Genomic DNA, 25,281 nt, shown 5'->3' with positions numbered 1-25,281 from the left:
TTTCTGTTATTTATTCATGATTTATTCCATATATCAAAATAATATTTGCAATAAAATTCTAAAATGTTCAAAAAAAAAATAACACCAACGACACAAAGAACAAAATGTCAAGCGATTAATACTACATATTCTAGGCACGCCATCTATATGTGTGTATTTAACATAAATGAAAAAGGATATCATAATTCGTTACTCTTTTTTTTCCTTATTCGTTTATTGAACATTTTCTTAATGGTTCGATTTTTTGGGACTTTTTTTTTTTTGAATTTCAGGTATTATGTTCCAAATAATAACGGGAAAAAAATGAAATATTTTTATCCTTTATTTATTTATTTTTTGTTTTTCCCTTTTTCCTTTGTTTTCTTGTATATATCTTTTATAACATGGGACATGAAAGCTCTTTTATGATATTAAAAATCCTTTTATAGTAACATTCTAATCACAGCAATACGTATTTGCTTCTTACATTATTTATTTCCCCATTTTTTTCCATATTTTCGATAAATATATTTTTTATATGATTTACTATAACCATGCTTTATGGTGGTAAGTGAACCTTTTTATATTATCCTCATATTAAGACATTTCCATGTTTATAAACAGTGACGGATGTAGAGCGTTTTAGTAAAGAATACATTTAAGAAAAAAACATTACCTCGTACTCAAAATGTTTTACTTTGTGTGTTATTCTCACTTGATTAACATACATTTAAAAGGAAAATTTTCTTTTAAAAGGGTATGTTCGAAAACTCAATTCTAAAACTAAATTGAGAACCTATTCGAAATAAAATAATGTATGAACCATTTTCAATTTTGAAATGGAATCGGGTATGTAACATAAACAAAACAGAATGTATATTATTTCTATTTTATTATTACCAAAAAAATATGGTCTTGAAAGTTCAGTGCACAATGAAAGAACAATTAATTGGGAAATGCTAAGAAAAACATGATGCGAGTGCATGATTATTTTGTAAAGACTATATTTTTGACATACCTCGATGCTTTTTTTTTTAATACGGTACCAGTAGCGTACGATTTTAACAATTTTTCAATATAATCAAATAATTCTTGGATATAGACCAAAACTAGTAATTTCAACAATTGTACGATTAATTTAAAATATGAATACTTCGATTAAAATTTGACGAAACCAGTAGCTGTTAGTTTTATCTGAATGGTGGTTCAATTAAATTTAGAATAAATTCATTTGAGAAAATTGGAAGAAAGAATTGTATATGGATTTGATGAAGAACCAGGTTTTTCAACCTTCGCTTAATTTTAGTTAAATTTATTTATAATTTTAATTCTACCCGAATAAATATGTGCAAACAACCCTACTCTATTCTTAAGAACCTTTCCAAACACTTTTAAATGTTTCAAATTGGAATAAAATACTAAAATTACACCGGTGAATGAAATTCATTCAAAAAAATTGAGAAATGTAAATAAAAGCCCATATTATAGCAATGCCGTCTTTTATGAAAAAAAAAATCATCCTTTTCTAATTCGTAAAAATTCATTCACCTTTACTAGAAATATACTGTTCAAAACACAAAAATAGAACAGTAAAAAAATTTAATGAGAAAATCGTAAGTCCCATAAAGTTCATTTACGTCGAAAATACGAAAAAAACAAATTTGTCGTATTTTTCTAATTTTATTTCAATTTTTCTTTTTAATTTTCTTCACTTTTCTAAGAAATGTGCCGCAGCTTATAAACGACATATTTTTTTCAGTGATATGCCATTACTATGGTTAAAAACGAAATAAATATTACTAATATCGTAAATAATACTTATAATAATTATAATATACCTATTATATTATAAAAAAGGTGGCAAGAATTTATAATTGTCCAAGAACCTGCCTTTTTTGTATTGGGCATGTCTACCCAGTAAGTATGTACACACAGCAGAAAAATATGCTTATATTATAACTTGGAGAAACCTACCTCCACTAATTGATTTGCCGAAACAGACATATTTTTACGAAAATAGAATATTATAAACAATTTTGTTAGGGTGAATTTACAATATATGGCAACCAAAATAAAATGAAGAATTGATCTTTGCAAACGTAAATTATTGATTATTATCGATCAAATGTTACAAATTACAAGAGTAAACATCGACCTTTGAAATATTGTTTCGGTCAAGTAACTTGTGTTAACCAATGATATGTTTCAGAATCGTCATTCAACACATTTTGTTTTTAACTGGGTAATGGCAAATAATTGGTTATAGTAAAGAACTTAACATTTTAAATTTTCTGTTACATTTTCATCTACCGGGAGTTTTTATAAATAAAGGTCCTTTTTTACATCTTCTAAATTCAATCCTAACTTGTTTTTCTTTAATCCAGAGAAATATAGATTGAATATTTCCTACTTGCTTGGGAATACATCGATTTTTTCATAATTTTGTTTAAGGATTTGTTTTTGTTTTCCATCATAGTAGAACAAAAAAGAATTGACATACATGTGTGAGTGTCAAAAAGTCTTAAAAACTTGTTATTTATTATTTTTTCTTAGTTTGAAAAAATTGTTTTAGTTTAATTTTAGTTTAATGATGATCTTGTAATAGAAATATTGTTTGCCTTAGAGTTTAAAAGAAGAAAAGAACAGAATAATGACCTATACAAAAAGTAGAATTTGAAAACCTTCTTAAATTATTGTTTAGGAAAAACAAATAGGTTTTATTCTTTTTAAAGATATACAAACATTTCAGATTGCTTATGGCTTAGTGTCAAGAAACTAAACGTTTTGCGTGACAGTTTTATCAATTGTAAATACAGGAGTTAAAACTTGATAATAAATTTTAAATTTCATAATTATTTTCCATACAAAAATATAGAGTCAAACTGTCCAAATAATGTGCAATAGTTATTTCCTCCTAAGTATTCGTTTAGAGACGTAATTATTTATAGAATTGTTATAGGTTTAGAGTATATCGATAACTTTTTTATCGATAATATAAATTTTTCTCTATTTCAAATGCACGATCGTAAGGCAGAATCAAAAATTCTCTAAAAAACATTTGACATTAAAAACAATGACGAGATTAATTCGAATTTTTTAAATGAATTATTTGTAAAATGTGAAGAGAAGATAGCAACAACAATGGTTTTAAAAGATAAACCGAGAAATCAAATTTTAATTTTGAAAAGTAAAAGAACCTTTTTGACGTACCGAAATTTTGTTTTTTGACACTTAAATCAAAATATGTTTCATAAATTTGTGTATGTAAATCAAATATCGAAAAAATTTTAAAGCATCATCTTTCTAACAAAATACATGTAAATATTTTCCTCTCCTTTTCCTCTTTGTACAAATACTTATTATTGCAACATTATTATTGGCATCACAGTATTTAGGTTATACAGTATTACTGTTTGTCATAACTTTATAATAGAATGACGACGTTATAACAGTATAATGTTTTCGATAATAATTTTAAGCATACGCAAAAATGAGGGAAAACAGAAGGAGAAAATATATTTCGTTAAAATCAATTCAAGAAGGAACTGCTTCTCATAAATGTTCCTATATCTCCCAACAAAAACATTCATACTCATATTTATACATATTTTTATAAATTATTTTTATACAAACTGTACAAAGCGAATGCAATCAGTTCTTTGAATTATTACACTTCGCTTTTTTGTTATAATAATTGTAATATAGTGTACAAAATACACATACCCTAAATTTATGCAATTTTTTTTTCATTTTTTTACTTATAAATGTATGACTTTGAAAAAGTCATTTTCTGCTAATCCAAGGTAATGCAGAGCTTTTCCTTAAATAAACATTAATTTATTTTAACTCTTTGGGTAATTTTTCACTTACAAAATATAATTTAATTTTTTATGATCATTCTATTATAGTTCCAATTGCAGGAATGTGGGTTGTATAAAATAAACAAAAAAATCTTTAAAGGAACACAAAAAAATAAAATTGTTTTATTTGTAATTTTTACATCAGTAATGTTCAATTCACATGAACCCATATACTTCAACAGATAAATACATACATGTACTTGTAAGTGTGTGTGAAATCACAGAATTTATAAGGTATTATATTTTAAAAATTTATGATAAAATTTTATTTGTTAAACTTTCCTGGAAATTAAAAAACCTGAACATAAAATCAATCTTCATTTTTATATTCCCTTTCAAATACTCAAACATATTAGAGTACTTATCAAAATTTTATTTCAATGACCTTCAAAATTTCATCTGAAAATTTTTCATTTGCAATATAAATTCATAACGCCTAAAAACATTCTCATACTTATGTAGAAATATTTATAACCCCAAATATAAATATATATATACATAAACGTCTTTGAAATAAAGTAAAGTATTTGACCATTATTCTTAGAATCTATATAAAAATATTAAACGTAAATATTTTACGACTTTAGAAAAATGGGAGAAATGAGAAACAAAAGGAAGCATAAAAATAAAATGAATACATCCATAAAAAATGTTAAAATACGAGAGAATGAATGAAAATATAAACAAAAATTGAGTTGACAACTTTGGGATCCTTACATAGACTTCAGATAGCAGTAATTGATAAAATTAGTTTTTATTTTCAAGACAATTATTTACACAAACTGTATATATATGTATACTATTTGTGTTGTCAGTTTAAGAAATATTTTTAATGCCTCCTGGGCATCTCTTTTTTTAAGAATTCAAAAATTAAATTGCATTATGGATGTTTCATTTCTACAACAATTATAAATTTCCCATATGTCTGTTCCTTACGTTATATAACTTATATACATCAGCATTAATTTCAAAATAATTTCATGAATTAGCAAAAAAATTATCAGATACTCGTATTATGATTTTTCTTTAATACATCATTCAATCAAATAAATCTAGAAAAGAATAAGCTCTTGTGAATTTTGATTTTATTTCAAGACCCCTGTTTGAAGTCTCTATCAACCGGATTCTGTTAGAGTAGTAAAATTTATAAACGAAATGTTAAATTTTCTATGCTCAGAAAAATGAAACCAGTATATAAAAATTATTGTAAAAACTCACTTGAAAATGTTATACAAATATTGATAAAGATCGTTGTTATATTATGTATAAATGCATGTATACACTCAGATTTACACTAAAGCAATAGATTTACCCTGAAGAGACATAAAAAAGGAGTCTTGTTAATAATGATTGTAACCGGTGTCAAAAATGAGGTTGAATCATTTTTCACCGTATTAAAAAAAAATGCTTTATGAAAAGGTGAGTTTTAATTTAGTGTTTTCATAATGTTTGTTTATATAAGTAAAATATGTATGAATGTAGTCGTAGAATATTTCTATGTACACCAAAAAAAATGAAGTAAAAGAAATTCTCCTTTAAAAAGATTTTATTTTTTGTTTTGACCCAGAAAAGGGAAAAAAAACTTATTAATAGTACACGTGTTTTAAGGCATGCAGTACCCCTTTTAAGTAAAATGAATGAAGTATTAAAAGTGATTAAAAACTATTCAATAAAATCTGTTACGCATTTCTTTTTAATTTTCCATAAAAAATCGAAGAAAAACAAATGAGGGGCTTAATTTATAATGCTTTAATTTAAGAAGGGTTACCAAAAAAATTGCCCTTTTCCGTTATTATGAGAAAAATATGTTATTTTTGGTAAAGATGAATTTGAACAATTTGGAAGTTAGTTTATTTTATTAATTTATTTATTTTAAATTTTTATATAAATTTACAAAAGATATAAACGAAAACCATCTTAAGCTTAAGTACCTCACAATAGAGCTGTTGCAGGACAAATTAAAAAACTTCAATTAGACTAGGAAAATTTCAACTAAACTAAGGAAATTTTTCCTTATGACGAAGGTTCATTTACTGACAAAACTGATTTTAACCAAAAAGGGAATCATTGGTAATCGAACGATCTCCGCGGTTATTTAAAATAAGACTATACAACATATGTCATCGTCACATATACATACTTATGCAGAAATATCATGAATCAAAGATTATCATGTTGTATATTAATGCTTTGCTATCGCATGATTAGCCGAAATCCAATAAAATTGTAGAACGTCAACTTCATTTTATAAACAAATCCTGTCTTAAAGGAATTTAATTTTTTTTAAAGAAAGAGTTGAATTCTACGATTGAAATGAAAAATTGATATACATACGCACATATCGGTATTATGTTAGGTATCAGGCATAATCGTGCGAGAAAACAAGCTATGACCATTAATATTTTTAAACTATACAGTGCTTTTTAGGTTTACATTTGACGGGACATCATATAAAACGTCATTAATTGAAAATCAATAAAATGGAGAATATTGTATCCAACATGTTTGATTTTAAGAATCTTAACTTTTTAATAATTTTAAATAAATCGTTAAATTTATTTTAATTATAGATGAATATGTGTTTTATTATAAATTTCACCACAATTATCATGTCCTATCTAGAACTTTTCATTGAGAAAGAGAAATATTTATTTTTTTCATAAAAACTTATTTTATTTATCTAGAAGATTAAAAAAAGGAAATTAAAAATATAAAGAAAACACAAGTTCTACAAAACTTACAAGCCCAAGGACTTTGCAAAAAGTTTTTATGTATTCGTTTAGACTAAAGATTTTTTTTTCCAACCATAATGAATTAAGGCTATTCCTTATGCACATATCTTGAACTCATTATAACCAGAAATGTAATAAAAGATGGAAATAAAATTCTTTGTTTTTTCATATAAAAAGAAATTCAATTAAATTTAATTAAGGTATAGATATTCAAACAGTTTATAGTACTTTATTTTTAAAACACATAAAAACCGTTCCAATTTTATTTTAACCAACCTGTTTATAGCCCACTCAACAACATTATATTTGATTGTAAGTAATCTCACAACATACTTAATGACATACATGCGTATAATTAAAAATTTCCGGCTCTTATTTAAAGAAAGAGAAATCAAATTTAAGAGATATTAAAAATAAGGTTGGTTTGACTGGAAGGTTTTTTAAAAAGCAAATCTCATTTAAGCAATTTAATTCATAAAAATATTAAAATAAATAATTAACATTTATAAAAAGTTTTCCGGCGGTGTGAGTAATGAATTGTGTAACGGTTAAACGGTGGAATTAATTTAGAAAATTCAATTATTGCAAATTATGTATAAGTTTTCTATTCCAATTTTGCTGAGTCAAACTGTAGGTAGAATGAAATTCCAATTCAGTGGAAAACAAATTTTTTCTTTTTCCACTGATATTACTGAATTACAAATTCGTATAAGAATAGGTAAATAGCATTTAATTTTCATATTTCTTTTCATTTTTCTCTTTTTTTACATATTTTTAAACATATAAATTCGTACACTCAAAATTTAGAAATAAATGAGCTCATTTCTTAAAAATTATTACTATTGCTTTTTTTTTTTTAAAACGCTGCCAACCGTGAAAATCAACTGTTCCGCTTTTACAATTATAAATTCAGTTATTTTATTTAATTCAATTGCTATAACAGTCTTCAATTTTTACACCCTACCTTAACGTATGGTCATCTTCGGTAAGAACATAAATGTGTGTCTACACCAGGTCAGCTTATAAAATTTTGTGTTGATTTAGACATGTGTAGCCTTCTCTTTGCCACTAACCGATTACGCTCTAACTCAAAAAGGAAGACGTAATAACACCATACTTTCAGACGTTTTTTTTTGCTTGATGATTCGAATACCTACCATCTTCCGAAAGAGATTATTTTAAATATGTATTTCGAAACGCAATGAAGATATTAAGATGAAATTTTGTAAATTAATGTTTCCAATTATATCTGGCATATCCTGAAAGTTTTAATATAATTGCAATACTGGTTCGAGTAGCTGTTGCACCACCCAAAAACCTAATTTTAAATAATTGAAAAAAAGTAGAGCTACTTGTATGACTTTAAGCAGTCATATGCCCACTTATGGCCCAGACATATTTCAGAAGTTTTAATTGAATAGCTTGACAGATTCGGGTAAAATTACAATGCAACCCTAAAAGCTAATTTTACAAAAACTGTTATTTAATAATAAAATTTTTACGGTGTAATATAAAATACAGTTGAGACCATTAAGGTCCATTGAAACGTTTTTACTTGTTAATTTATGTGAAGTCGCAAAATATTGATTTCAGTTTATGATTAGTTCATCATAAATGCAGAAAAAGTGAGAAATAAAAATTTCATACAATTTATAATACAACATAACTGTTCTTTCTACAGATTTTTTCAACATCACTAAACGCATGGTGTGGTGGCATGTAACTATGCTCATTAATAAAGCAAAATGACACGTTATACTTGAAAAACGTCATTCAAGTAAAATTTGCAGGCTGGTGCAGTTTTTTTTTGTTTTGTGTTTAAAATAATTATTTTTTAAAACAATAGTTGTTGCACTATACTGGTGGATATAGACATGCAGTGTTAATATAAGTTGCAACATATTGTTAAAATATTTCTATTCAGATTAGAGCTCAGAAATAGAGAAATAAAACAAAAGTCCCCTTAAATAAAAAAGTACTTATTAATTTTTTTTTATAAAAATTTTATTCAAAACTCAACAAAACTATCAAGCATTTGTTTGGTTTTTCATATTTATGAGGACAAAGTTAAACATTAAACTGAATTTATTCTTTTTTTCTTTCTAATTACAAACTCAAACTTCAATATATCCTTTTCAACAACAAATTTTTACCGACCGCATTACATACAATAAGGAAGGTTATGTCATGGCACTTAGTTTCGTATGTCTCCATGGTAGGGCAGCGGAAATAAGCTATTTTTATAGAAACGTCGGTTTGTCGGTGTATGCATGCACGCGTCTATTTCAAATTCGGATTAACCGATTTTGATGAAATTTTATATGTGAATTTATTTCGGCTAAGTTCACCTTATTGTAGGCCGATTTTTAATTTTTGCGCATATAAAGAAAAATAATCATTCAAATTTATTTGAAATTTAATATTTAAATTCGAGGAAGGATCAGGTCACGGGACTAATACTGATGAAATTGCTTGAAATTTAATATTTGAGTTTTGATTGTTAAAGAAACTATATTTACGAAAGGCCCAAAGCGAAACTTTACTAAGAACCAAATTCACATTTTTGGAGAATGTTAACTAAAAGCTTACTAATGTCTTTAAAATTGAAAGAAGTCTTTAAACCACATTTTCATAATCTTCTATGACACTTTTATTAAACCATGTGTTGATCACATCAGATATATTTTCAACTTTTAAGCATTTTGCATTTGCTTGATTAAGATATTTGTATTTGCTGTTATTCTGTTCGTCTATTCTTCATCTATTACATTTTAAGTTAATTTTGTAAGAACATACTTTCAGAAGAATCAAGACTTACTCATTTGTCATAATCGCAAAATATAAATTGTCATCAATGTAATTCAAAGGTTGGATTATTAATTTGGTTTTAGTCTCGATGAACTTGAAGAGCTTACTATTTCTACTTTTTTACAGGTTAATGCCATATGAATAAAAGCGGTAAGCAAAACAACTTTCAAAAATACATTTCAAGCTGTTCCTGAAATATGTTTAAAATTGTAATAAATTTTTTAGAATATTTTACAATATCTTGCAATTTTTCCAAATGAAAACTCGCAGTTTCAACAACGTATTCATATGCGCAATATGATGAGTAATTTATATGCATGCAAATTTACAAAATGTATGTACATTCGTAAACATTCAACTATATTATGTACACAATAAAACATTACGATTACAATTTCATTAAATTGTCTGGTGTCCTAAAATCTTTACCATTGTATTATGTTATGTATGTACATATGTATATAGCTAAGATAAATTATTACTAATAGAAAAATGTATGAACTGGACAAAAAAAAAAGAGTATTTAAAAATATGAGTAGTGGAGGTTATTTAGACACTTACCAACTACATTTAAATTCAAAAATATCGATGTGGGCGGATGGGTTGAAACTTGGCATTCATAAATGCCAGCATCACGTAGTTGAACAAATTTTATTTGCAATGTCCAATCCTAAAAAGAAAAAAATGAGAAAAATAACCATAAGCAAAAATAATAACATGCAAGTATCACAAAAAAACTGTATAATGCTAGAGGAATAATAAAATAAAACATTTTACAAGCAAATAAAATAATAAATCTGTGGTCACTTACAACATTCACTTAAAATTTTTTGAATAAATTTATTTTACATTTCGATTGGGTTTGATTTTTAATATTCCCAAAACGTTTTATTCAAACGACTTTTATCTTTTTTACCTTTATGATTCTACTTATACTTAAAGAACACTGAATGTTTTCGAGTCAGTGGAAAAATGTATCTGTTATTTGTTTATAACTTTGTCAGCATACTAACAAATATTTCAATTCGTTGCGAGTACTAACTAAATTTGATATGTTATAGGCAAAGATCAAGCAGCTATTATTAATGAATTTCATGTTTAAACCTAAATTAAAAATTTTTATTAAGCCTAATGTTAGACCTGATCAAATTGAACATTAATAAGACTTTATGGCGCGTAGCCATAGAAAAATTTGTATTAAAATAGAAAAAAACGGGCAAAGACATGAAGAAAAATAAAAACAACATAAAACTTGCTAAAACAAAAAAAAATTACTTTCTAACTTATTTGCTGTGGGAATTCTAAGAACAAAAACAAGAAAAATAGGAACCATAATTTCATAATGTCCCATTTTTCTTATTCAATAGGACGTCAGCAATCCCTTCAGCGTTTTATAAATATTTTTTTATACGGCTCATAGAAAAACGAAATGTTCATTAAATTCTGAAATTAAAATTAATTCATATTCCTATAATTTCATGTCGTAATAATAAAATTTTTATTTTTCAAAATATTATGAGTACATTTTTATGGTAATATTGTACCTACATTAAATATTTCTCGTTTTACTGAAAAAAGAATAAAGTAAGGGATAACTCCTCTGACTCTTAAAACTTAAAATTTAAAATCCAATTTTGAATAGTTTAAAAATAAGGCATTGATTAATTGAAAAAATATTACTGTCAATACTTTTAATTTTTGGCAAAAAATTTAGAAAAAATTTGTAGATAGCATTTCGAATTTTTTTATTATACCCATACGAAAGTATTTTCGAAGGGTGTACTAAATTTGCTTTACCGTTTGTAACGTTATGAAAAAATGGTCTGAGATTATGGCTCAAGTATATGTTTTTGATGAGAGTCAAATTCTGAGCCGATTTAGCTTTTTCTGTAAGTCCGTCCGTCCCAAAAACCAATTGAGCTAAGTTCACCAAATTTTCACAAATCTTCACAAACTATGAAAGCTATAGTAGCTTCGTGAAAACAAGTATATTCATGCCTCTGTTATGTGTATGACAAAAATCGTTGTAATTTCCTGACTCCTTGTGGTAACTGCAACTTCAACAGTAGTTTGGCCTTTAATATTTTAGAAAATATTATAAAGACAGTACTGAAATTTCACATAAATTAATATGGTAATACGACAGCTCTAAAGTCATAGTCTGTCCCATAGTCAACTGTAGCATATTAATTCGCATAAAGGATAACAAATTCGTACTGGCATCACAGAGTTTACATGGTCAACTTTATTTTTTCTCGTTTTTTAATACTTTTTCCAAATTTTACTATTAACTTTTTAAACTAATAAAATTGCCAGTGAGAGTGTATTTGCTATTTCTTACTATTCGTTTAGCGGAATTTGTTTTCAGGCACTTTAAATCTGTTATATTGTTACGAAACTAATAACAAAATTACTCTAAATACTTTTACGACAAAAATGTTGTAATATTTTAAAGTAACCTATTAAATCAATTAAAAAAATTTTTGGAGATCTCATGGGATCTTTTAGATTTAATGTATTAAACAAACGACAATCTTACTCTAAGGATATTGAACGACTTTCCTGTAATTTTTGCTGTTCATTCAGCATTCCCATATTTGATAAATTTCTCAAAATGTTCCAACATAAAAGTTTTTGTTATACGAGTATTTTCAATTTCACGTTAATGAAATTCTATTTTTTTTACTTTTTACAAGAAACTCGTTAGGTGAATCTTAAACAAATTTAAAAGTATAACCAAGGTGAGAACCTTGGAAATTAAAATAAATTGCCGTTATTTAAAAATTAATAAACAAAATAGAGGAAACGTATAATAAATTAAGAGTAAGGTATTTCCTCCTATAAGAAAAATATTGTGAGCAAAATGAACACAAAATCAATATAGCTTCAAGGGAAACAACTTGAGTATTTCTTAGCGTAACTACAAATTAAAAAAAAAACAATGCGAAAAAAAATTTAATATATAAAAGAAACATTCGAATCAATTTGCGGTCAGCCAACAAAATTTTAGAAATCTATTTAACTAGTTAGTTTGAAAAAATTTAAAGTGCCTTGTAATAAGACACGCCAGAATAATACAAAAAAAACTAATTTATTGCATAAGAGTAAATGACATTTTTGATGAAAAAATGAATTTAAAAATGCTTTCCAAAATCAATTTGTTTTTTATTTACATGCATGGGTACGCTATTTCATTTTTAAACCTTTTAATTTAAGAATCTACAAGGATACGACAAACCGTCACTATGTTTATGAAACACAACCTAAGGCAACCCAATTGATTAAAATTGCTTTTCATTTTAGTTTTGCATAATATTAATTTTTTTGTTAGTTTTTTGCTTAATTTTTGTTGTGTAAAACTAAAAGACTGGTCAAAGAATATTGAATATGCAATTTTTGAAATTCTGTTCTTTTTGGGATAAAAAATAATGCTTTATTTTAAAATTAAAATGCTAAAAGCATGAATAAAATTACAATTTCTTTCTAATTGAGAAATCGAATTCAAAAACTATTAAATACTAAAAAAAACACTAGTAATTAACCCTCTTCGGGACATATTTACCTAAGAAACATTTAAATAAAATGGGTGTTTTATTAATCTAGGTATATTTTGCGGTATGCCATGATAATCCGATCGAGACACGCTAGAGCGAAGTTCTTAATGGCAGATATAAACCATATTATACTACCGATTAAATTTTCCGATTAAAATAGCTTTGTTTGAAAATGTTCTTAGGCATCGAATTGATTGAAAAATCAGTTCGAGAAAGCATTAATCTTTACGATTAATACGAGTAATTACTGAGCTTTTTGTATTTATATAATCAACAAAAATATCTAAGTTCTTACTTCGGATATAGTAGTTTGTCAGAAATTTGTGTTTTCACGGCTTTGAGAAGTGAAGATGGAACAAATTTGTTTTAGAGAAAAATACAGTCTTAGCTGTTATCTATTTTTATTTGCAATGTGGTCGTTCTATTTTGAAGAATGAGCCGAGGTTTCGTAAACAAGTAAAGGACGGACAAGCTTAAACACGGGCATATCTCTAGAAGTAGAAAGAGTAAAACTGATAGAAATATTTTATTTTATCGAAAATTTTTGGAAATATGCCAAAGCTTCAAAAGTTTTTTCGGAATCCCAGGTAAATAAATTTTGATCATTTGCAATGACTCTTGCTGTTAAAACTAAAGAAATACTATGAAACGAATTTTATTGCAAACTATTTAGTGCGATTTAAGTCGAACTCACGTTGAACCAAGTCAAATGGATACATATATTTTCAATACATGTTCGAATGAAATAATTTTTAATCAAAATTAGTATTTAGCTTAAGTGGAAGAAACCGGCTGAGCCCGTAATCTTATTACAACAGCGTGTACAAAAAATGTTTAACCAAACGCACGCATATTCTTTTTTTTGAATACGCACTCATATTACATTACAAGCGTCAGAAAATATCAGCCATAAAAGGGTAAAATTTTAATTTTGACATAAAAAAATTTTTTTGCACTGTCAAAGAATTGATATATGTACCTATATATGTATGTATGTAAGTTTACTTTTGTCATTTCATTTTGATGTTAGGCACAAAGAATTAAAATATTAAAGTTCTTTTTTTTCTTAAAAGTATGTACATAAATAATTTGCTAGAAAAAAAAATGAATAAACATTTTTCTTTTTATAATTTTCATATTTTAATAAAAATATTCATGCTTTCATTTTAAACTCAATCTCCTTTTAACTATAAATTGTCATATATTGCAACAACCGTAGGAAGATCAAATACATTATTTACAATGGGCTTTATGTGTCATTTTTAAGTGCTTTAGTACAATGTAGGTACATTATGTCTTTTGCTTTCATATAAAATTCTTAAGTGACCTATTAAGCAATGTTATTCTTTCTAGATTATTTGGCATGTCTGGTTCTGGTTTCCTATTCATTTTTGCAAAGTTTTCCTTATGGAAAAATAAACGTGTTTTATGAAATGAGAATTTTTTTGCAAAAAAAAAAAAAATTCAATTTAATTTTATGTACATAAATAAAAATCTAATTTTTCTTTATAATTACTAATTTCCTACTAGGATTTAGAATTCTACTTTTATGACTCTTCCTTCACAATAGTTTATTATTATAAGATTATTCAAGTGTTCATTCACCAGACGACTTATAAAATAAATAAGACTAAGTAATAAATTATGTATGAAATGTTTATTTTATGATTAAGTATGCAACTACGTTGTATGCATAATAATCATGAAGGATATTAAAGAATAATATACAAAATAAAGTAGGAATTATAAATAAAATATATTCTAAAATTTAAATTGTACAAGAAATTGAAGTGAATTTAAATAAACTTTTACCTCTGAATGCTTTAAATGTGTGGCACTAAATCTTTCATCGCTATTGTATGTTGTTAGACCAACTGTCAGTAAATGATAATCTTTTCTTCTAATCCATGACACCTGAAAAAAAAACAAAAAGAAAAAATATAAAAATATTAAATAAAACAAATCTATAATACAGTAAGGAAGGGAGTATTGAAGAATCAAAGTAAATATTGTTACATTTCTAAAATAATTCTCAGAAAATCTTTACAGTCATGATCTCTTCTAACAAAAGATAATGTTATGACTTTAAGATTTGATACATGAATCTTAAAAGAACACATTATTAATGCACATTTACAAAAATGTGTAAGTATTTATACGTATATAATATATGTATGTGTATGCGTATGTAAATTGTAGTTTAATGAGGAAGATGAAATATTCATTCTGTAAATTGAAAACTTCTTAGAATGCAAATGTTATCCTCAAAGTTAATTACACTTCATGAGGATTGTATAAATTTGGAATAATTAACAAAAATTCAAAAATATTCTTTTTTCAGAAAATTGAAGTAGTTTAGAAGAATTCAATTAACCCGATAGACATAGGGTTCTGGAAAAGTTTTATGTTTAATATAAGTTAATATCAGAATCTAAATCAGTGTCTTTCGAAGATTTTTTGGAATTAATTGAAGAATTTTTAGGTTTGATATTCATGTATGCTAGAATATGGATAATATTTTTATTACAATTGCACAATACAGCAAATCAAAATAAAACTGAGTAAGAAAACAATTACTGAACGACCGATAAACGAACTGACCGACGGACCATCATCAAAATATATGACATTTGACATTTTTGATTGCTTTAACAAATAATTATAATGAAAAGGTAAGTATGTCTTATTAATCACTAAGAGTATAAGAAAAAACTTTTTTTTTGTTTCTTGTAAATTTTTCAACTAAAGCATTTCATTCAACAATAGAAGTATATTGGTGACCCTAAATTTCTCATAACAAGTTTTGAGTGAAATTTTATCTTTTCGTGATATAATGAAATGCGAATAAACTATGCAGTATGTCGGCCTAACTATGTTTCGATTTGAAATTTTTTCGGAACCACATTTGTAAAAATCTCACATTATGTACTTATGTCTAAGTTTTTTGGAGATTAAATAATTAATAAACTTTTCGAACGATTCACGAAATTCCTTAATAATGATATTTGGGGTATTTTTATCAAAGACACTGATTGACTTTTCAAAGAAACCAGATTTCAGGAATTGAACCTCTAATAAAATTAAACAAAATGTTACTATAGTTTTTGCAGGATTTGCAATAATTTTTTTGAAGGACATTTCTCGTGCTACTCCTTTGCCCACATAAAAAGAATAAATTTTTTAGATTTAGAAAAATAAAGATAAAATAGACTAATTGTGTTTGGTTGCGTGTTGCTAACATAAATTTTTGTTCAATATAATAGTACAGTTTTTTTAACAAACTCATAACTCGAGCAGAAAGAAGGAATGAGGAAATTTAGTTCTAAGTTTTATTAAAATTTGCTATTGTTGTATTAATTGAAAATACTTATTTCATTTTAAATTCATAATTATGATTATCAATTCTATCCATATGGCATGTGATTGTATTCCATTTTTTTTATACAAAACCCCAAAAGATGTCAACATTAATTTCACCCAAATCAAGTCACGCTTTATTGTAGCATAAACATTTATTTTAAAAAAACTAAAGGCATAACACTTTCTTTAAAACACTTCGATCCAATTATAAACCGGGTGAAACTGAAAACACTGCATCTCTTGCACACAAATTTATGAAAATATTTAATATTTGAGCGTGAACGCTTTTGTAAAAGGACCACCCCATTGTATGAAATAGACTATAAAAGACTTCAAAAATATTAATTGTATATCATTTTTAGTATAAATATTTCTGGAATGGTCAAGTTTTTTCATTCATTCTATTAAGGATCATGTGTTTGATTTTTCGGTTCGATTAACTTTTACACCATGACACTTTTTATACAATTATAACCATAATTTATGTTTTCTAAAGCCATTTAAACAAAATTATTTTATTTTTACCTTTTGAAAATGAAAATATTTAGGTACACATTTAAGTTTGAAAATGAAAAAACTTTATTAAAAAATTCTATAAATATGTGTATTAATCATAAGGACCTAAAAGTGGAAAACTTTTTAACATAGGCGCTATATGAAAGAACAGAATAAGGTAAGGCACAAAATATTGTGTTTGTTGAATAAAAACTCTAGAAATTTTAATAAAATTCAATTCGTACCATAAAATTAAACACATCTATTGTCAATTTTTCCTAAAGCAACTGAAATTAGATTTTTTTCCAAGTGTAAGTGAATAACTGATACTAAGTTCTGATACTAAATAGTAAAATAGTGTTACTTAATGTTGCGGTTCTTGTAAAAAATTTCATTATTGAAATTTTACAGAAATTTTCATTATTAACTGGTACGCTTAAAACTTTAAAATACTATGGCACAACTGTCAATGTCACCACAAACATCTAAATTAACGAGAGGCAAAAATGAATATTCTTACATATGACATAATCCATTCAATTGTCTTTGAGTAGTGCTACTAATGCTATCCTACTTGTAGCTGACGGCAATTTAATTTTGGTGTATAAAGCTTTATATCGAATACCTCAATGTGACTTTAGTTTAAGGTTTCACATTTAAACAACATTCGAATAAAACAGTATAATTAAAATTAACCATTTCACCAGCCCATTTTAAAATTAATATTTATTAAGAAATTAATGTATGAATGTATATAACTGTCAATAATTTTATTATATACCAAGTGGATCACATAAAAGCATGTATATATGTACGAACAAAATGAGATCGAGAAATAATACCTTAAAGGCAGGAGAGATTTGAAAATTCCTGAGAATATATGTATATGCGTATTTATTAAAATAATTTTCTTTTAAAATCGCAACCCATAATTAGGTACCCTTTCTTTAAATTGCAAAAGGTGTCATATAACAATAGTACTCCCTAAAATTATGTTATTCTTAACAAAATTGACAGACCTCTTGAAAAATTTTCAATATTTTATATGGCAATACAATAAAATCCCGTGACTTCAATAATGCTTTATAAAAAGTTTATGTACGATATTAATTCGATTGTAGTACCGCCTCAGAGCTTTCAATACCTTAACATTGTAAAAACAACTCCTAAAGTTTTTGATACATTTTGGAATAATAAACTAATACCTACTTTGACGCTTGTTCGAAAAATTCAATTAAAAGTTCTGTGCAAATGTTCATTTTCAACAAACCTTACCATATCATTAACAACATAGCATTTTTACGCTGCAGTTTAGGAAAACAACTTAATAACTAGCACTTTATTGCTGAAAATATATGCTAGTTTATTTATTTGGTTATTTCTGGCAACATTTTTATGACACGTACAAGAAAAGCGTGCCCGATTTTTTCGATACCCAATTTACTTTTATTTTGCGCATCCACTAAGTACTCGTATAGAACGCATTTAGGAAAAGTGTACAATGTCAAGAGCTTTTACTAAACTTTTTGGAATGTGTTACTTTGTAAAGTTTACGCCGTAAACGCATTATTGAAGACACGGATACTCATAATTTATGATATAAAATAAATGGAAAACAAAATGGAAACAAATATTTATAAAAAGCTTTAAATTGTTTCCAAAACTTTGGCGGTAACTCAATGGAACTTTGCTATACAATATTTTGCAAAGTCGATAGATGTTATAAAGCTTTGGTGCGTTTTTATTCAACTGCGCATATTAGATTAAGAAGAAAAATATCCAGAATAAGCCGTGAAAACATTGTCAAGGATTTTAAAGCTCAACGAATGGATTTGCTGGGAAAATTTTGAAATTGTAAAATTTTTTTTCATTAAAATAATTTTCTATCTGAATATTATGTTTCGTGTACTTGCAGCGTTTCTAGTTTCTTTGCTAAAGTTGAAATAATTTGTACAATAGTTGACTGCTAAAAGGACCGTATAGAAATTAAATTAAATGGTCATTTCAATTATTATTTTATGTTTATTTTCACTTTTCGCAAAAAATACTTTTGTTCATAATAGAAATATTATATAGGTTGGCAAAAAAATATAAATAAAACATTGTATACATTTCTATCTATGCATATACCCATATGTCTATACATTTAAAATCTCTCTATCCCCGTTACTACTATTATTGTTCGTATTGTTCAAGAAAAATTCTTTGCTATATAAGAAATTATTTTGTCCTTTTTATTTATTCCTCATCTACTTGTCCTCTTTCTTATTACCCCATCTTTATATACATTTCATTTAAGTTATATTTTGAATAGAGACAAAGTTGTTCTTAGAATGAATAGCTGTATTTTAACGTTGTATATGTATATATGTATATACATACGTATACAAACATACTTTTGCAATAAATCCAATGCAAACATACTAATATGCAGAATCTGTTTTATCTCATTCTTTATAGAAGAAATGCACAAAAAGAATAAAACTAATTAAAAACAAGTAAGGATCTAAAGTGGTTTGCAGAACCTACATTTTCTTTATGTTCATAAAAACAAAATGAACAAAAATTTAAGAATTAAATATAATGCTATTATAATATAATAATGTATTTAAAATATATATAAAACGTATATGTATATAGATACTAATATATAAAACATACAATATTTTGCAAACAACGTTGCAAATAGATTGTAAATGAAGCTTTTAAACGCATGAAAATTTGCATTCATAGCGGGTTAGCTGGATAAATAGATAAAGTAGATATAAACAAGTAAAAACGTTTCAGTCGGTATAAACCGATTGAATTATACCCTGCACCTTTCGTTATTGTGTAGCAATTACTCGAACCTGTGAAATCATTCTATAGAAACTTCACGGACATGTCTGACCTATAATTGGACATCCGACTGCCAAGTTTCATGAATCTGACCTTATAATTTTTCAAAATATTTAAAATTAGCTTTTTGAGCTGTATGGTAAGTACCTAAAACTGTCAAGCAATTCCATCAAAACTTCACAAATATATCTGATCTATAATCGGACACACAACTGCCAAGTTTCATGAAACTGACTTTATTATTTTTCCAAATATTAAAAATAAGCTTTTAGACTTGAATGGAAGCTACTCGAACCTGTTAAGCAATCGCACCAAAACCTTAGAAATATGTCTGACCTATAATTGGACACACGACTGCCAAGTCTCATGAATTTGACTTTATTATTTTTCCAAATATTTAAAATAAGCTTTTAGACTTGTATGGAAGCTACTCGAACCTGTCAAGCAATTCCACCAAAACTGCAGAAATATATTTGACCCATAATTGGACACATGACTGCCAAGTCTCATGAATTTGACTTTATTATTTTTCCAAATATTTAAAATAAGCTTTTAGACTTGTATGGGAGCTACTCGAACCTGTCAAGCAATTCCACCAAAACTTCAGAAATATATCTGACCTATAACTTGACACACAACTGCCAAGTTTCATGAATCTGACTTTATTATTTTTCCAAATATTTAAAATTAGCTTCTGGAGTTGTATGGCATGTACCCGAACCTGTCAAGCAATTCCTCCAAAACTTCAGAAATATATTTGACCTATAATTGGACACATGACTGCCAAGTTTTTATGAATCTGACTTTATTATTTTGCCGAATATAAAAAATTTGCTGTTGGAGTTGTATGGCAGCCACCCGAACCGGTGCAGCTATCCCATTATAATTTTTAGAGCATGTGTAGAATATAATTGGACACTTGTATACAAAATTTTATATTTATAGCTTTATTAGTTTTTGAAATATTTTAAATAAACTCTTGGAGTTGTATGGCAGCTACCGGAACCCGTTGTCCGACTTAGTCCAATAACAATAGGGTTCGTCCTTGGCACAAAAGAAAAAACTTGTGAAAGTTTGGTGTCGATTGCATTATTCGTTTTTGAGTTATCGTGCGATCGGACGGACGGACGGACGGACGAACGGACGAACGGACGGACGGACATATCTAAATCGACGCAGAATTTTACGCTGAGCAAGTATATATATATATGTCCATACCGCAGATGACTCCTTCAAGTAGTTACAAACTCCATACCAAAATTAATATACCCTTCACGAAGTGCAGGGTATAAAAAACAGTCTTTGTATACCATTGTGCATAAGTTCATAATATAAACTAGAAAATCATTAAATTTTAAATGTTTCATTTGAAAACAGTACATTAAACTTTTAAACATTTTTAGGTGTTTCGGAAAAAGTGGAATATCTTGAACTTAAAGATAAAATCCTCTAAGATTGTCAACTAAAAATTTAGCTGTGGCCTTCAAAAAATCAATATTTTAATACTCGTAGTTTTGTCAAAAACGCAAAAGTTTTAAAATTACATAAATGTCAAAGTAATAAAATTAGTGTGAAGACTAACTGAAGGATATTAACAGTTTTATGGATTAACTATTTGAACAAGTTGCGGTATTAACCTGTGTATCCATCTTTGCCTCAGCATAAATCTCCATTGATTTAGAAATGTTTTTTCGTTAGTATGTCCATCTGTCCGATCGGATAATTTAACAAGTAAAAACGTTTCAGTCGGTATAAACCGATTGAATTATACCCTGCACTTTTCGTTATTGTGTAGCAATTACTTGAACCTCTGAAATCATTCTATAGAAACTTCTCGGACGTGTCTGACCTATAATTGGACATCCGACTGCCCAGTTTCATGAATCTGACCTTATAATTTTTCAAAATATTTAAAATTAACTTTTGGAGTTGTATGGTAAGTACCTGAACCTGTCAAGCAATTCTACTAAAACTTCACAAATATATCTGATCTATAATCGGACACACAACTGCCAAGTTTCATGAATCTGACTTTATTATTTTTCCAAATATTAAGAATAAGCTTTTGGAGTTGTATGGCAAGTACCCGAACCTGTCAAGCAATCGCACCAAAACTTTAGAAATATATGTGACCTATAATTGGACACACGACTGCCAAGTCTAATGAATTTGACTTCATTATTTTTCCAAATATTTAAAATAAGCTTTTAGACTTGTATGGGAGCTACTCGAACCTGTCGAGCAATTCCACCAAAACTTCAGAAATATATTTGAGCCATAATTGGACACATAACTGCCAAGTTTCATGAATCTGATTTTATTATTTTTCCAAATATTTAAAATTAGCTTCTGGAAAACGAATAATGCAATCGACACAAAACTTTCACAAGTTGTTTCTTTTGTGCCAAGGACGAACCCTATTGTTTTTGGACCAATTCGGAGAACGGGTTCGGGTAGCTGCCATACAACTCAAAGAGTTTATTTTAAATATTTCAAAAACTAATAAAGGTACAAATATGAAATTTTGTATACATGTGTCCAATTATATTCTACATATTTTCTAAAAATTTTAATGAGGCAGCTGCACCGGTTCGGGTGGCTGCCATACAACTCCAAAAGCAAATTTTTTATATTCAGCAAAATAATTAAGTCAGATTCATGAAACTTGACAGTCATGTGTCCAATTATAGGTCAGATATATAATAAAATTAGATTCATGAAACTTGGCAGTTGTGTGTCCAATTATAGATCAGATATACCTGCGAAGTTTTAGTGGAATTGCTTGACAGGTTCGGGTGCCTGCCATACAACTCCAAAAGCTAATTTTAAATATTTGGAAAAATAATAAAGTTAAATTTATGTAACTTGGCAGTTGTGTGTCCAATTATAGATCAGATATATTTGCGAAGTTTCAGTGGAGTTGCTTGGCAGGTTCGGGTACCTGCCATACAACTCCAAAAGCTAATTTTAAATATTTGGAAAAATAATAAAGACAGATTCATGAAACTTGGCAGTTGTGTGTCCAATTATAGGTCAAAGATATTTCTGAAGTTTTGGTGAAATTGCTCTACAGGTTCGAGTGGATCCCATACGAGTCCAAAAGCTTATTTTAAATATTTGGAAAAGAAATAAAGTTAGATTCATGAAACTTGGCAGTTGTGTGTCCAATTATAGGTCAAAGATATTTCTGAAGTTTTGGTGGAATTACTTGACAGGTTCAAGTGGCTTCCATACAAGTCCAAAAGCTTATTTTAAATATTTGGAAAAGTAATAAAGTTAGATTAATGAAACTTGGCAGTTGTGTGTCCAATTACAGATCAGATATACCTGCGAAGTTTTAGTGGAATTGCTTGACAGGTTCGGGTGCCTGCCATACAACTCCAAAAGCTAATTTTAAATATTTGGAAAAATAATAAAGTCAAATTTATGAAACTTGGCAGTTGTGTGTCCAATTATAGATCAGATATATTTGCGAAGTTTCAGTGGAGTTGCTTGGCAGGTTCGGGTACCTGCCATACATCTCCAAAAGCTAATTTTAAATATTTGGAAAAATAATAAAGACAGATTCATGAAACTTGGCAGTTGTGTGTCCAATTATAGGTCAAAGATATTTCTGAAGTTTTGGTGGAATTGCTCTACAGGTTCGAGTGGCTCCCATACAAGTCCAAAAGCCTATTTTAAATATTTGGAAAAGAAATAAAGTTAGATTCATGAAACTTGGCAGTTGTGTGTCTAATTATAGATCAGATATATTAGCGAAGTTTTAGTGGAATTGCTTGGCAGGTTCGGGTACGTGCCATACAACTCCAAAAGCTAATTTTAAATATTTGGAAAAATAATAAAGTCAGATTCATGAAACTTGGTAGTTGTGTGTTCAGTTATGGGTCAGACATATCCGTGAAGTTTCTATAGAATGGTTTCACAGGTTTGAGTAATTGCTATACAACAACGAAAGGTGCAGGGTATAATTCAATCGGTTCATACCGACTGAAACGTTTTTACTTGTTTTCCTTTGCTTTTTTATTACATTCAATATTCACGAATAATCAGAGAATATTGAATTTATTATAAAAAAATCTAATGTGGTCAGCACATAACCGACCGCATTGTGCATTGTCTAGTTAAGTGAAAGTGTTACAGAATATTATAAAAATGCCTGTTAATTACCTCTTTCCAATTTTTAGGACATTAGTAAGCTTATAGTTAACATACCTAGAAAAAGGTAAATTTGGCTCTTAATAGAGTTTCACTTCGTGCCACCCGAATTCCCTGAAATGCTCGTCAGTTAGTTTCGGTAACAACCAGAACTCAAATATCAAATTTCAAGAAATTCTATCAATTAGTTCCGTAGATATGGTGAAAAATGTAAAATCGGCCCGCAGATCAGTTTTCGAGCCCTGATCTTTCCAAAAAATTTACATTTTCATTGTTTTAATACGAGAAATTCATATATTAAATTTCAATGAAATCGGTTGATTATTTCTCTTTATATACGCAAAAATGTATATTTGGCCCATAGTAAACGTCTAGTTGCTGACGCCTGATTTTTTCCAAAAGTTAGGAGGTTTTGGGGCCGGTCGAGCGAAGCTTATATATGAAATTTCAAGCAAATCGGTTGAATAGTTTCTTCAAAATGGTCAAAAATGTAAAACAGGCCCGCTAAAAAGTGCAGTTCCCGAAGCCTGATATATCCCAAAAGTTGATCAATCCGTGCCATGGTGGAAATAAACTTCCATATAAAATTTCATAAAAATCGGTTCAGTAGAACTTGAGATACAAGCGTGCACACACAGACCGACAGACCGACAGGTTGCTAAAAATAGTTTATTTACACTTCCCTACTATGGAGAAGTGCATTCCCACCGAAAACTCGATATGCAAAATTTTTTGCCATCACACAACCTAACTATTATACACACAATACGGTCGGTAGGTAAAAAACGCATATAATGTTTTGTGTAAAAAATAAAAGAAAAATGCTAAAAAAAAAATATTTTCTTTAAAAAAGCAAAAAAAGAAAATTAAAAGGATCATGATATAAAATTCATAAATCCTCTTTTAATATCATCCGTTTTTTTTTCTTTACTCGTATAGAGACACACATTAAGAGTACAAAAGTATGTATGCACATAAATTCTGAATTGAGTAAGAGAAGCTAGATCTTACCTATATCTTTTTTGACCATTTTTGAATTATTTTTTTTTTTTTTATTAATTTGAGCTGACAAAGCAAGAATTGAAAAATTTTTTATTAAATTATTTTATTATTAAATTTTTATTAAATATTATCAAAAAAAATTTTGGGTCCATTACTTTTTTTTTCATATTGTTATTCAAATATTATTAACAGTTTTGAGAAAAAAAAACTAAAAAATCAAATTAATTTTGATTACATATTGGGAACTATTGGTTTATTGAGTACCTATATAATATGGTAAGAATTATTGCCCTTTGCTTTTATAAACCATAAAAGTTTTTAAATTTAATTAAAAACAGCCATAGGCTTTAATAACATTTAATAAAAGGTTCTCATTGCTTAAAATCATTTTAGCTCTTAAAAGTCAGTATTTTTTTTTATCATATAAAAATTTTATTGCATAAATGAATTCAAAAGTGAATTACATGTAGCATTCCTTTCTTAGTTTAATTTTAATTT

The 25,281-nt window shown here is 27.4% G+C and overlaps 1 protein-coding gene across 1 annotated transcript in view; it reads right to left on the bottom strand.

The window, feature by feature from the left end:
- LOC129610984 (myosin-G heavy chain) overlaps positions 1-25,281 on the bottom strand; it is a 189,485-nt gene that overhangs the window by 22,947 nt on the left and 141,257 nt on the right. The window contains exons 5-6 of the mRNA XM_055523849.1: positions 14,746-14,847; positions 9,941-10,049 (exon numbers count right to left, since the gene is read on the bottom strand). Coding sequence (XP_055379824.1) covers positions 9,941-10,049; positions 14,746-14,847 — 211 coding nt within the window. The remainder of the gene's footprint in view (positions 1-9,940; positions 10,050-14,745; positions 14,848-25,281) is intronic.

This window comes from Condylostylus longicornis, unplaced genomic scaffold (assembly GCF_029603195.1).
Source record: "Condylostylus longicornis isolate FDR11 unplaced genomic scaffold, ASM2960319v2 ptg000048l, whole genome shotgun sequence".
In the NCBI taxonomy this organism is placed as follows: domain Eukaryota; kingdom Metazoa; phylum Arthropoda; class Insecta; order Diptera; family Dolichopodidae; genus Condylostylus; species Condylostylus longicornis.
This window is presented reverse-complemented; position numbering and strand designations above follow the sequence as displayed.